This window comes from Marmota monax, unplaced genomic scaffold (genome assembly GCF_021218885.2).
Source record: "Marmota monax isolate L192 unplaced genomic scaffold, Marmota_monax_Labrador192_F-V1.1 WCK01_AAM20220418_F8-fsc00002, whole genome shotgun sequence".
Taxonomy (NCBI): Eukaryota; Metazoa; Chordata; class Mammalia; order Rodentia; family Sciuridae; genus Marmota; species Marmota monax.
Genome location: NW_026693571.1, coordinates 14,219,687 through 14,233,347, shown reverse-complemented (window position 1 = coordinate 14,233,347; position 13,661 = coordinate 14,219,687). Strand labels below are relative to the sequence as shown.

Below are 13,661 nucleotides of genomic sequence, written 5' to 3'. Positions count from 1 at the left end.
TTTGTAAAACTCTTTATTCTATATCAGTTTGGAAAAACCAGATCCTAAAATCATGAGGAAATTCAAAGGTCCTAGTCAAAACAATGTTGAAAAAGAAGATAATTGAAAGACAGCTCATATTTCAAAAGTTGTTACAAAGGCACACTAATAAAAATATTGTGATACTGCCATAAAAAGAGGTAAATATAGATCAATGGTGTAGAAATATCAAAGATCCCAAAATAAAAGCTCACATTTATGTTCAACAGAATTTTCACAAACATGCAAAAGCAATCCAATGCAAGAAACTGTAATCTTTTCAACAAATAGTGCTAGGATAATTGGCAAGTCACACACAAAAAGACCAAATAGACTGTTACTTCATCACACACACACACACACACACACATTCACACAAAAAAACATTTACACACACACAGCTGAAACTGGATCATACAAAAATGTAAGATCTAGTATTATAAACCTAAGAGAACAGAACATAAGAGTGAATCATCACAACCTTAGGTTAGGAACTGATTTCTTAGATAGGACCACAAAAGCATATAATAAAGGGTAAAAAGAATGGCATATTGTACTTCTTCAAAATTAAAAATGGTTATTCTTTAAACACACTGTGAAGATAAGCCACAGACTCAGAGAAAATATTTTCAAATCATGTGTCCAATCACAAACTTTTGTCAGAATGTGCAAAGAACCTTACAATTTAATAAAAATATATAAAATGCAATTTGAAAATAGAGAAAACAACTTGAAGTCTATACAAAAGACTATGTATTGTGTAATTTCAATGATATGAAATTCCAGAGATGTCAAATCTATATTGGGAGAAAACAGTTTAATGGTTGCTAAGAGCTAGGTGTGGAACAGGAATTAACTGCAATTGGAAGTGAGGCTTCTTTCTGGAGTGATAGAAATGTTCTAAAATTGGATTGTGTTGATGGCTACATAGCTAAAAATTAACTAAACATCTGTGAGTTGCATATTTAAAATGAGTATGTCTTTTTTTTTTTTTTTTTTTTTGTACCAGGGAGTCAACTCAGGGGTGCTTAACCACTGAGCCACATCCCCAGCCTGTATGGTTTAGATATTAGATGTCCTCCAAAAGCTCATGGCAAGAAGGTTTGGAGGTGAAATGATCAGGTAAAGAAAGCCTTAACCAGATCAGTGAACTGATCCTCTGATAGGGATTAACTGAGTGGTAACTGAAGGCAGAGGGTGTGGCTGGAAGAGCTGGGTTTGTTTTTAAGGTTTATAATTGTCATGGTGAGGAGAGCTCTCTCTCTCTGCTTCCTGATCATCAGGTCATGAGCCACTTTCTTCTACCATACTCTTCCACCATATTGTTCTTTCTCACCTTGTGCCTCAAAGAATGAAGTTTACCAGCTATGGACTACTAAGACCTCTGAAACTGTAAATAAATAAACCTGTAAAAATATAAATAAACCTTTCCTCCTTAAAATTGTTCTTGTCATGTGTTTTGGTCACAGCAGGAAAAAACAAAAGAAATTTTTTTTTTTTTTTTGAGACAAGGTCTTGCTAAGTTGATGAGCCTGGCTTCTTTTCAGTCCTTCCTCAGCCTCCTGAACTGCTGGGATTATAGACGTCTGCCCATGGTCTGGCAAAATGAATCCATCTTACAATAAATTATAACTCAAGAGATTATTAAAAATTTTCAAATCCTCAACATTAATAACCCAATTTATAAATGGAAAGGACATATCTGTGGCAAATAAGCACACACAAGATATTCAGCATCATTATATATTAGTAAAATGTGAATTAAAACCATAGTGAAAGCTGGAGTTGTGGTTCAGTGGTAGAGCACTTGCCTAGCACACAGGAAGAACTGGGTTCCATCTTCAGTACCACATTAAAAAGTAAATAAAATAAAGGCATTGTGTCCATCTACAACTAAAAAAAATATTCTTAAAAACCACATTGATATATAACTATAAAATAAAAAGAACATAATATTGCTTGCTGGTTATGCAGTTTCATATAAAGTTATATATACTTATTTATTTATACACACATATATGTATATATCTCAAAATGGTAAATATGTATATAAATATGTATAAATATTTATGTTTCCATAAGACAGAGCCCTCTAACTTCTCAGTATTTTACTAGAGAAATGAAAATTGTGTTTTCCAAAACCTGTATAGCCGTTCTATTTATAATTGCTCAAAACTGGGAAACAACCCAAATGTCCTGTACAGGGGAATGAACAAACTCTGGGGCAGCCATACTATGGAATATCCTTAAGGATAAAAAAGGAAAAAAAAAAAGCTTTTGATACATTCAATAACTTAGATAATCTCTGGGATGCTTTGATGAAAACAACCAGTTTCAAAGTTTTCATATTATATAACAATATTAATATATTTCCCCAAAGACCAAACCACACTGATAGAGGATTGTTCAGAGTTTCCAGACTTTTTGGCAGGTAAAGGGTATGAATATGAAGGGACAGATTGAAGGACCTCCCTTGTGGTGATAGAATTATTCTATATCCTGATGGTAATGGTTATGGATGAATTTATTCATGCAACACAAATCCTATACCTGTATGTCAAGTAAAATACTTTTTACTTGATTTTAATTTTAAAATAAAATAAAATAGAATAATGCAACTAGAATTTACATACCCACAGATCATGACATTAAGCTCTTGATTTATTATTAAATATCCTGATAGCAAGATATTTATGTGAAAAGATTGACTATAAATATAACACAAAAAATAGATTTTGATATGTTTCTAAATATAAAAAGGAACATTTGATATGATGAAAGGGATCAATTCAACAGGAAGGCATAACAATCCTATATTATATTAAGATTGCCTCAAAGTGTACAAAGCAAACTTATAACCAAGATAATAAATAATTCCCAACTATAGTTGGGCTTTAACACCCTCTCAGTAGCCAAAAGAACAAGAACACAAAATGAGAATAAAGAAATTTAGTAAGGATAAAGAATATTTGAACGCCATGATTAATCAACTTGCCATAATTGAGGACAGTCATCATGTGAGATGATGTCAAAAACTGTCTCCAATAATTTTGAAATTTTATGTATGTGTTGCTAGTAAGATATTTTTCTGAACCTTTCAGAGTGTTTTCCCCTCAAAATTTACCAATAAAATGGTGTAACCATATCTAGCTGATAATGAATGAAAATTTCATGCAATGCATCATTAGATATCTGCCATCACATGAGAGACTTGCCTGTAAGTGAACTTGTAATGTGAGTTCTAAGGCCACGTCTAAGGGCAGTCATAGTCATTGATTGCCTGGTTTTCTAATAGTAAATCAACCACAGAATAACAGAGTAATAACAAAGCGTATGCACATTTAGTTCACTGTTCTAAATGAAATTATGGAAGAATAATCTTGTCTTACTTTACAAGAGGTTACACTTTTCCCCAAACCATGAAATATGTACATGTGAAATATAGAGGTGTGTGTATGTGCGTGTGTGTATATATATATATATATATATATATATATGAAAACACAAATTCCCCACAAACTTATCACTACGGAACAACATTGCTATACATCCTTGTTTGTTTTGTATTTTCTTTTACTGTTTTATTTATTCATATGTGTATTTACATGTATATTATTATGCATATATTATATTTTACCTATGTTTATATTAACTTTTAAATTAATATTTTATTCTAATTTTGCATAAAATACTCTCAAAATGTTATTTTTAATCACTGATTAATGCTCACTGTAAAACATGTATAGGAAAGTCTATTTTAGAATTATTTGTAATATTAAAAATCACAAGCAATCAAATTTTCATAGAAACTTCATTTTCTATAGAGAGGTATAGCAAGAGGGAGAGTTGTTATGTCTAAGGGGTGAATGATTTCAGTATACATAGCCAAATTGATTTCTCTAAAGTTGTTCTGGTTTAAAACTGAAATGACTACTTATTCAACTTTAATCATCAATATATCAATATCAAATATGGTAGTTTTAAAAAATTTAGTAGTTTATTTTTAGGCAGATGCGAAGTTATTTGATTATTATAACAATGACTATATTTCATCTATCCAGGTAACAATTGTGTTCTTCTAAAATTTCCATTTCTTACATTTTTACACTAATATTATCTTATTGACTTTCAGGAACTTGTTATAAGTTAAAGTTATTAACTCTATCATTTATATTGTAAATGCTTAAATGGTATGTTTGCCATTTTATTATGCTTTAATGTTACTGACATATAATTTAGAGATAATCCCAAGGAAAGAAAGTGGAAATAGAAGTTGAAGAAATTCTGGTTAGTAAAAAATTAGAATACAATTAGCAAAAAATTAGGGAGTCATTCTTTCAAACTCACAAAAAGTTCAGGCAGAGGACAAAGGTTATAATTTGTGAATTTTGCAAAATCAGATGCAACATACCAAAACCAGCAATCCAAAAATAGGACATGATTACTGCTCCAAGAAACAGTCATGCTTTGTATCAAAATGTTGACATTTAGGGAGAAGTGCTAATGGGAACTCCTGAAGAACCAGTGTCAGACACACAGCCTCCCCACTGCTAGGGACTCTGAAATAACTGGGAGACCATAGCTAGAAAATGTCTGGATATTCATGCTGATTTTATCACATTTATATTCGTGGGCCTGGAGGCTTGGGAAGTTCAGAGTTATATTTAAGCCTGTGTTTTTTAAAAAAAAATTCTATGTAGAATTTCCTTTTTTAGATGTTCTGTCATTTATTTTATCATTTTCTTTTGTTGAGATTTTGACTTTTTTCAATTACTTGAATTTTGGTTTGAAAATAATATCCTTGAACATGAATTTATATTACCATCTATTGTTACTATTTAGAACTAATTCTTTAGAATGACATAAAAAAATTAAAGAATAGATTGGAATGATATAGGTATTGTCAAATTGTATTCTGAAATGGTTTTGTCAATTTATGTTTAACTGTTAGGTTAGAGTATATGAAATAATAATTGATAATTTCAAACCTTAAAAAATTGTAGTTTCAGGGCTGGGATTATGGCTCAGCGGAAGAGCGCTTGACTAGCATGCGTGAAGCGCTGGGTTCAATCACCAGCACCACATAAAAAAAGTAAGTAAGTAAATAAAATAAAGATGTTGTGTCCAAATATAACTAATATATATATATATATATATATATATATATATATATATTGTATTTTCAAAAGTGTACAAAAATGACCTCATCACTGGATGTTCTCTGACAATTTTAATAGATAAAAGTGTATCTCATTGCCTTAATTTTCATTTATTTTATTATTTTTATAACTAATTTACGTAACAATCTGTGTGTTTTACAATACTCAAGTTATTATAACAGGGATACATATACAAAGAGGACCCAGAACAGAATTGACTCTGCCTCACTGGTGTTCAGTCTGTTAGAGAAAGTCATTAATTTATTCAAATTACATTTGAAATTTAATCTATAAAAAATGTCATGACTCACATGTTCAGAAAAGCCGTAAAAGAACATTTAAATTGGAAAGTTTGCAGAAGTCTTCTCTGTGAAAGTGACATTTGAACTGTTATCCAAAAGGAGTACATCTGGCTAATAAGAAATTGAAAAAGGAGATCAGAGGCAGAATGAAAATGGTATGTTCAAAGGCTATGGCAAAAGATAGTATCATACAGCTGTGAACTTGAAAGAGGATCTGAGAGGTGGGAACAGAGATTAGGCCATTGCATCATGGTATGGTTGAAGTAGTTCTGGATTAAGAATATCCTTTGCATAAGAACATCAAGAAGACATTGTAGGATTCTAAGTAGTGGTGCAGGAAACATGTTTTTCATGCATGTTTTGAAACATTGTTCTGTGTTGCAACATGAACACATTAAGATGAGTTAAGTTTAGATATGGGAGACCAATGAGGAGGCTACTGGAGTTCTCTAGTAAAGAACTAGGGTTTCTTATACTAAAGAAGATGTGGTTAAGTCAGAAAAAGGTAATAGATTTGGGAGCTATTTGAACAACTGGAGGAACATTGAAGAGTAAAAGATTTGGAAGAAAGATAATGGGAGGAATTTAAGGAGACTTTTAGATATCTGAGTAGAAATGTCAAGTAGGTAATTGGGTATATACAACTAGAGCTCAAAGCAAGCATTTGCTTTTTGAATTTTGTACCAAATAAATTAAAGTAAAAATTTTATAGAAAAATACAAAAATATATATGTTGGATATGTATTTTTGTAATTCGATACCAAAATATATCCAAGATCTATAATCTATTAAAATGTTTAATAACTCAGCATGTTAATTTAAAGATGACATAATAAGGTGATATTATTTTAGTTATCAAATAAATATACCTGTATATAGGCATTATGTTATGTAAATAAATTCATATATTATATATGGCTACAATGAAGAGAAAGAAAGAGAACATAAATAAAAAATCCATGAAGAGTTGCAATGTGGATGTGAAGATCCTTGGTTGGCTATATTTGGGAAGTAGAATAATATGTTTGTTTTTCCCCACTGTGTAGGTGTGACACTTAATAATGAACTAGAGAAAGAATATATTCAAATACAAATACAAGACTGGGAAGGAGAATGGATCAGGATCAGAGACTAGGGACAGGAATGAAAATGACTTGGATAACTTTGACCGTGTACTACAACTTTGAGTTACCAACTTCTCAAGCTATATACAAAGTGCAGGTAAGGAACATACTACTGGAGAAAATATAGTTTATAGTTTCTTACAGTTTTATCCTCGCATCAAGTGAGAATATCTGCAATCTGCAATCACATGTTGCTTTAGTACATGAGAACTGAGAACTCTGTTACTGAGTTGTGCATTGACACCATGCCATAGGCTTTTGGCCCACTCAGAGGAATGCTAAGAAAAAACTGTAGAAAACCTGTCTTTGCACTTTCAATAATGTAATTGAGGATATTGCCCATACAAAGACTCCTTGAAACCAGAATTTTTTTTAACACTTAAAACATATGTGTGCACCGTCGTTATGAACAGTGTAAACTATATTACTAATTTTATTTCCTTTTAATATGTTATCAAGAGGTTTAGTGCCATATTTCAAATTCAAACTTCATAAGATATTAGGACCTCTTTGAACTGAATGTGTGTTACCCTTTTGTCCTAGACATCGTTTTATTTATATAAAAAGATATATATTAATATCTTATTCTACATATATTAATATCTTATTCAGCCAAAGATTTATAATTTTACTAAAAGTAATATTTCCCATATGTATATATGTTTATACATCTTGCCTTGTCTTAATTTTTGGCTCATATATATTTGTATTTTCATTCTGTGGGCCCTTATATGCCACCTATAACCCAGAAAAACAATTAGATTAAAAAAAAAAAGCTCTTCATTCAAATGGGATAAATGAAGCTTCAGATGTGGATGAAATTACTTGGGCACAGAAAATAAAAGTAAGAAGAAAATCATACAGAGAATTTAGCATTGAGCAACCTATGTGTTTAATTACTATATGCAGGTAGAGACTCAGAAATATAATCATGAGAAGAAGGCTAGGGAGGAAAGAGGAGATTAGAAAAATTGGAAGCCAGAGAAGGGACTTCTAGGCAGAAGCTGCCTGGGAGGAGTACAGCCAGGTGAAAAAAGTCAATAACTGAGATATTCCCTAGCTTTGATAATGTTACTCTTCAGGTAGAGAAGAAAAGAAATGAGATTTGAGTGGCTTAAGGAGCATTTATCAGATGAGGAAATGGAAATATAGAATATAAGCAACTGAGAGTTTTATGTTTGTTAGGTATTTTATTTCTTCTTCTTTTGTAAAGTTTCCATTTATGTCCTTTGTTCTTTTTGTGTTCAGTTTATATAATTTTCTTCCTTCCTTCATATTCTCTCTCTCTCTCTTTCTTTTTTTTGTGTGTGGTACTAGTACCAGTGACTGAACCCAGAAGTGCTTAATCACTGAGCTACTTTTACAGTCCTTATTTATTTATTTTTTTTAAATAGGGCCTGGCTAAGTTGCTCAGGCTGACTTTGAACTTGTGATCCTCCTGCCTTAGCCTCTCAAACTGCTGAGATTAGAGGTATATACCACTGTGCTCCATGGATTATATAAATTTCTTAGTGTAAAATAATATGTGACATGTAATGGTTTCTTTTTAACACTATATCTGTTAATATACTGAAAAGCCTATATTCTTTAATTGAATGTTCTATCTATTCAATTCAAATATGTATTGCTTTTTTGATGTGCTCATAATTAATTTTATAAGAATTGACACTATAATTTTAACAGAACTTTCACACTTCACTAAAGCAGTACTTTTACTGGACACTGATAGGATATTTTTAAATCCTTGAAAAGAACTCCAAGAAGCCAAAGATTTATAAATTTACTAAAAGTAATATTTCCCAAAGTATGACTCTAATTACTACTTTGTGAATGGTTCAAGGGCATAAAATAATTGACTTTAGGCTAATTTCATCAAGTTTATTATCTGGACTAAATAATGAGCTGCGTATGACTATCACACTAATAAAGAATATTAACTGCATGAACCTTCCCTAGAAGATGAATGAGCCTGGTTCAGTGTACTCAAATCAGACTAATAAATAATTTCTAAAAATTTTACCAGAGCATTTATATCTACAATATTTACAGCCATATATAAAATTTACCATAATACATTTAGATAATCTGTTGCCAGATCAAAACCTCACAAATTTTTATGACTGTATAATATTATTTCTTCATAATCAAATTTGAAAGCACTTCATAGAGGTTCAATGAATAATTTGTACAAATTAGATTTATAAAAAAGAGCAAAATTGAAGATGAAAGAAATTTAGAAGAGTAGTAGCATATAATATACATTTTTATTTCTTTGACTAAAAATATTCCTTTATGTTCAACTATATATTAGTTCAACTACATATTCCTTTTAATAATTATTCATGCCAGGTATGTCTCTGGGTTTTAAAGACATATTTTTTTTTTCGCTATCTTTGTTAGTACTTTGGATCTATTAGATAAAGCATATCAAATCTCTCTCTAAAGGTATACCAGGAAGCAACAATGAATTAAAGATACATGGTATAAACAAATGTTATATCTAATTTTCTTGAAGATGCTGACTTTGTCCAGTCAAATACAGACTTCACAACTAGTAATGTAATAATGCAGGTGTGAAGACTACTGTCGTTCCTAGAGCAGAGTGCTGTGATTGAATCTTAGTTTAACTTCATGATCTTTGGAAAGCTTGGCATCTCTTAGATAAGTCTTATTTCCAAATGCTATGTTTCAAAGTGGCAAGTTTGGGAAGGACAGCAGAGAGAAAAGCAACTTTTCATTGGTAAATAATTCTACCATGTTTGTTTGTGTGGGCAGGGGCATGGTGATGGTGATGAAGTGGCCTTCCAGGCAAGAAGGACTGAAAGATTCTTGACCAGTAAGAACACTGGAATTTGTAACAAAGCAGTAGATACCATTCTTCAGAGGAGTTGAACCTGTGCCCTCACACTCAAATTTTTAGTAGAATTATTTACAAAGTAAAAATAAAAAGCAAACCATTCAGGTGCAAATGAGTGCTAAACATTTCACAGAAAACCCAGTGCATTTTATTATGACAAACGTGTGACCATTAGCTTAAAATTCTCCATTTGTAGAATACAGGTCTTCATAAACCTTTTCAAGCCTAACTTTGACACCATGATCTAAATGATGTATTTCTTTATTAATGAGAATCAATTAAGGATTATTCAGTATTTACAGTTATTTCAATAAGGTACTAATTTCTATGAGCATATCCTAAATATGTCCTCAGCTCATGAGGCAGTTAGGCTATGCAACCGTAAACAAAGGCAAGACTCACATAACCCCAGAAGGATTTATCTTGCAAACTGTAATCTATAAAATGATTGAAAATCTCAAAGGGTCAGCTTTGCCAATCCATATTTGATAAGGCATCAATGCAGAAACGTTCCATGGACTGGTAAATTATTGAGAGTTTTAACACCTGTAATATTTACACAGTCTTTGAGTCCAGAAATTATCATAATCAGAGTTTTCTCAACTTCTGTATTTCTTTTTAGCTACTGTCTGCTGAAATAAGAACATTTAAAGAATATTTTCTGTATACAAACCAAGTATATTTCAGATTTTATAGCAAATTGTACTGTATAAATTTTGTATAGTTGTAGTGATATAAGAAGGAGAAAAGAATAAATAGCAAAGTTCACATTAATCTCAAACCAGTGAGTGTAATCAAACAGCATTATGTTATCGGTTAAAATAACCATTTTGGAAATGTTGACAGGAAGAAATTGGAAAAATAACCTGTTTTTTCCCCTTAGAACTGAAATGACAACTTCACATGCACTAAAATTTCCATCAAATTTTATATTGCCTCATTACCACTTCAAGAAGATTGTGAGCATTTTATAAAATTATATGCTAACACCTCTCCTCTGATCACAATATTTAAAAAGCAAATACTTAAGATAATTTTTTAAAAAATATAAAAGATGTACAAACTCAAAGAATATTCACTTCTATATTGGTGGAGCAAGACAGGAGACATTTTCACCTGTCCCAACTTAGAGCTGACTTTGTTCATTTTTTACATTCACTTCTATCCAGAAATGAAAGGGTGAAAGTGTGTGGAAGATCAGAGGTTAGGAGAAAGGGAAAGTACAAGTTCTAAGGCTTTTAAAAAGTGTTACTTTGTGTTTATCCTAGTGAATGTAATAACTGCTTTTTCAACTTAACCTTTTGGGCCTGGTATGTGAGAATAGTTTCTATAGATCTATGTTATTAATACCACTGTGCTTGCCATTTCAAAATAGTAAGCATAGAGGATAAACTCGAGGAAAAAACATTTGACTTTTTAAAAGTTTTTTTTTTTTCTCATAATGGCAGCTGAACACAGTAACAATTAGTATTTAGCCTCATTTTACTTTGAAAAAGTTTTGTTAATATAAAAAAAGTTCTTTTTTCTTTTCACAGATTAGAACATTGAGACATTAAAGTGACATCATCCCTCTGCATCTTTCATTTAGTAGTCAATCACAAAGCCAGCCCTGGAATCCACTGGTGTGGTTTGTTTCTACTTAATATTGAATTAAAATATATCTAGCTTTCAATAACAGGTAGATTCACCATTGTGTTTTCACAAGTGTGTACATTTCACACTGTTCAATATAAGAAAGTAAATTAGATGCATGCAGGATTTTTAGAAATCAGAATACTGGAACAAGTGTTTGAGGGTCATTCAGCTTCTTTTAACTGCTCACACATCTCAGAATTCCTACTGTAATAGAGGTTCATTCTGAAAAAAAAAATTAAACATCTGTAGTGTGTCTCATTTTTAAACAGCTTAATCCTTGGGATGAATTAATGTTCCCCATCTTCTGAATGATTGTTACACACTTCCAGGCACAGGGTTTATCCAGTTTATGATCTTCACAAATTATTGGAAATTAAAGCTAACAGAGACATGATGGGAACTGTCAGCTTGGCAGTTGGAGGGAACTTGCTGCCTCTGCCAAAAGTTAGGGAGTGGGGAGGACCCTGTGAATGAGGTCCAGCAGACCAGAGAAAGGAGGGGAGGTCGGTGGGTAACTCCTCATTTATCAGCCAGGATAGTGACCAACAGAAAGAAAAAGAAGACAAAACATGTTAAACAAAAACAGCAACAACAACAACAACAACAACAACAACAAAAAACATTTTACTGTGAACCTAAAGTTCAGGCAATTGTTTAAAGTCATTTGAATAAATTTGGCATCATTTAATGTTTCTAGCTAAATGGTCCTACTCAGAAGGAAAGAATTTTTTATTTTTTTTTATTATTTCTTTTTTACATCACTTTGCTTTGCCCTCTTCAGTCCCTCTCCGATGCCCTCAAAGAGTTAAGGCTTGAGTGGGAGGAGGCCACGGAACCAGACACTGATTCAGCCACTGGACTCTCTCCAAAAACTCTTAGTTCCTTTACTTTCGAAGACCCCCACTAAGTCATCATTTCTTTTGTAACTTTATCTCGCAGCCTAGTTCTCTCTCCTTCCTCCTTCCTCCCCCTCTTCCCCTCACCTGTCCACTGCAATGGCCGTCATAGAATAGATGCTGGCGAATACAGCTGTGATAGGAAAGAAGTTCTGGAAGCGGCAGTAGTTGGCGCCGAAGTACCACTCGCTATGAAGCGCGTAGATAAAGTTGACCAACGCGTTAAAAGCTGCCATGGAGGCGTCAGAAAAAGCTAGGTTCACGAGGAAATAGTTGGTGACGGTCCTCATGCGTTTGTGGGCCAGGATGATCCAGATGACAATGAGATTTCCAAAGACCGCCACTGCCACCACCACTCCATATGCCAGGGACCAGAGAGCGATGCGCCAGGACGGCTGCACGAACTGGTTAGTGAGGTTGGCCCGGGGCTGGGAGGACGCGGGCGAAGCCTCAGGCAGTCCCAGCTCGGAGGAAGAGGAGAAGTTGCCACCTTGCACTAGCAAACGCAGCCATTCAGTCTCCGCTGTCCCTGCCGCCGCTCCGACTCCGAGAGCAGCACTCAGGTTCCCGGAGTCCACATCGACTCCTCCCGGGTAGTCTGTCCAGTTCTCTGCTGCTGGGAGAGAGGCCATGGCCTCAGGTCTGTAGCCTGAGACCTCGCCCCGCTGCCAGCCCTAGCCCACTCCCTTAAAGTTGTTCTTTGCCTCCTGGTCACTGTCGTGTCCGGCGGTCGTTAGTCCCGCCTGGGAAGCGAGTAGACAAAGTACCTAGCTCTTGCTGGTTAAGGGATGCTTTGGTCCAGCCTTTAAAGGGGAGCAAGAGTCGCACTTCCTCTGAGGAGTTTGCAGTCCTGGGAGGCGGGAAGGACAAGATGCGAAAGAAACAATTTGGGACTGTACCCAGTGGGGAACTCAGATCCCGCCCTGGCGGATCTCTGGGCATAGGCTGGAGAACTGAGAATCCTGAGCTGCAGGCGCGCTTTATAGTCTCTTCGGTGACGTTGTGGGGGCAGCAGAGCTGACGAACCCCTTCTCCCGCTCTACGATTGCGCTCCTTTTCTCCATCCCGCCCTTTGGATTTCATTCATTTGCCAGACAGCTGAACCGTGGAGGGCTGATGCGCGCACAAGAAAGGGCTGCATTATATCAACTATCATTAAAATCTTTCAAATGTTGCTTTCCTTCCTTTAACTCCCAGGATTTTGCTGATGTACCCGCTCTCAGACGTTTACTGTGGGACGTATTTTTCTAAATCAACTAACCATTTACCCGTGAGGCAAAGGCAGGATCCCACGTGATCTTTCCGAAAAGATGTGCATGGGTGTGACCTGCTGCAGGCTGGGGGCACTGGGAGTTGCAACTTTCTTTTGTTTCAGTGGCCTTTGGAGTTTCATTCAACATTCTGCTCCTGGGTTTACATTTCCTTGTCTTAGATTCCCCCTTCCTCTTTCGATGGGTTTCCCCGCCCCTCTATTTACCTTCTACAGTCACCTGAAATCAGTTCTGTCCACTCATTGCCTTCAGGCTGAGAGAAACAATGGTTTCTTCTGGGATGGGATTCTGACACGGAGGGTAAACCAGAAATCCCAAGATTTAAGTTTTCTTGAAATACAAGGACGATTTGGGTCGAACTGTATCACATAGGCAATGTAAATGCATACAAAAAAAAAA

The 13,661-nt window shown here is 34.2% G+C and overlaps 1 protein-coding gene across 1 annotated transcript in view; it reads right to left on the bottom strand.

Annotated features, from left to right (window-relative positions):
- The window catches only part of Tacr3 (tachykinin receptor 3), a 99,512-nt gene extending 86,296 nt beyond the window's left edge, over positions 1-13,216 (bottom strand). The window contains exon 1 of the mRNA XM_058583802.1: positions 12,079-13,216. Within this exon, the coding sequence (XP_058439785.1) occupies positions 12,079-12,623 (545 nt within the window). The 5' untranslated portion in view covers positions 12,624-13,216. The remainder of the gene's footprint in view (positions 1-12,078) is intronic.
- Positions 13,217-13,661: the final 445 nt, after the last annotated feature.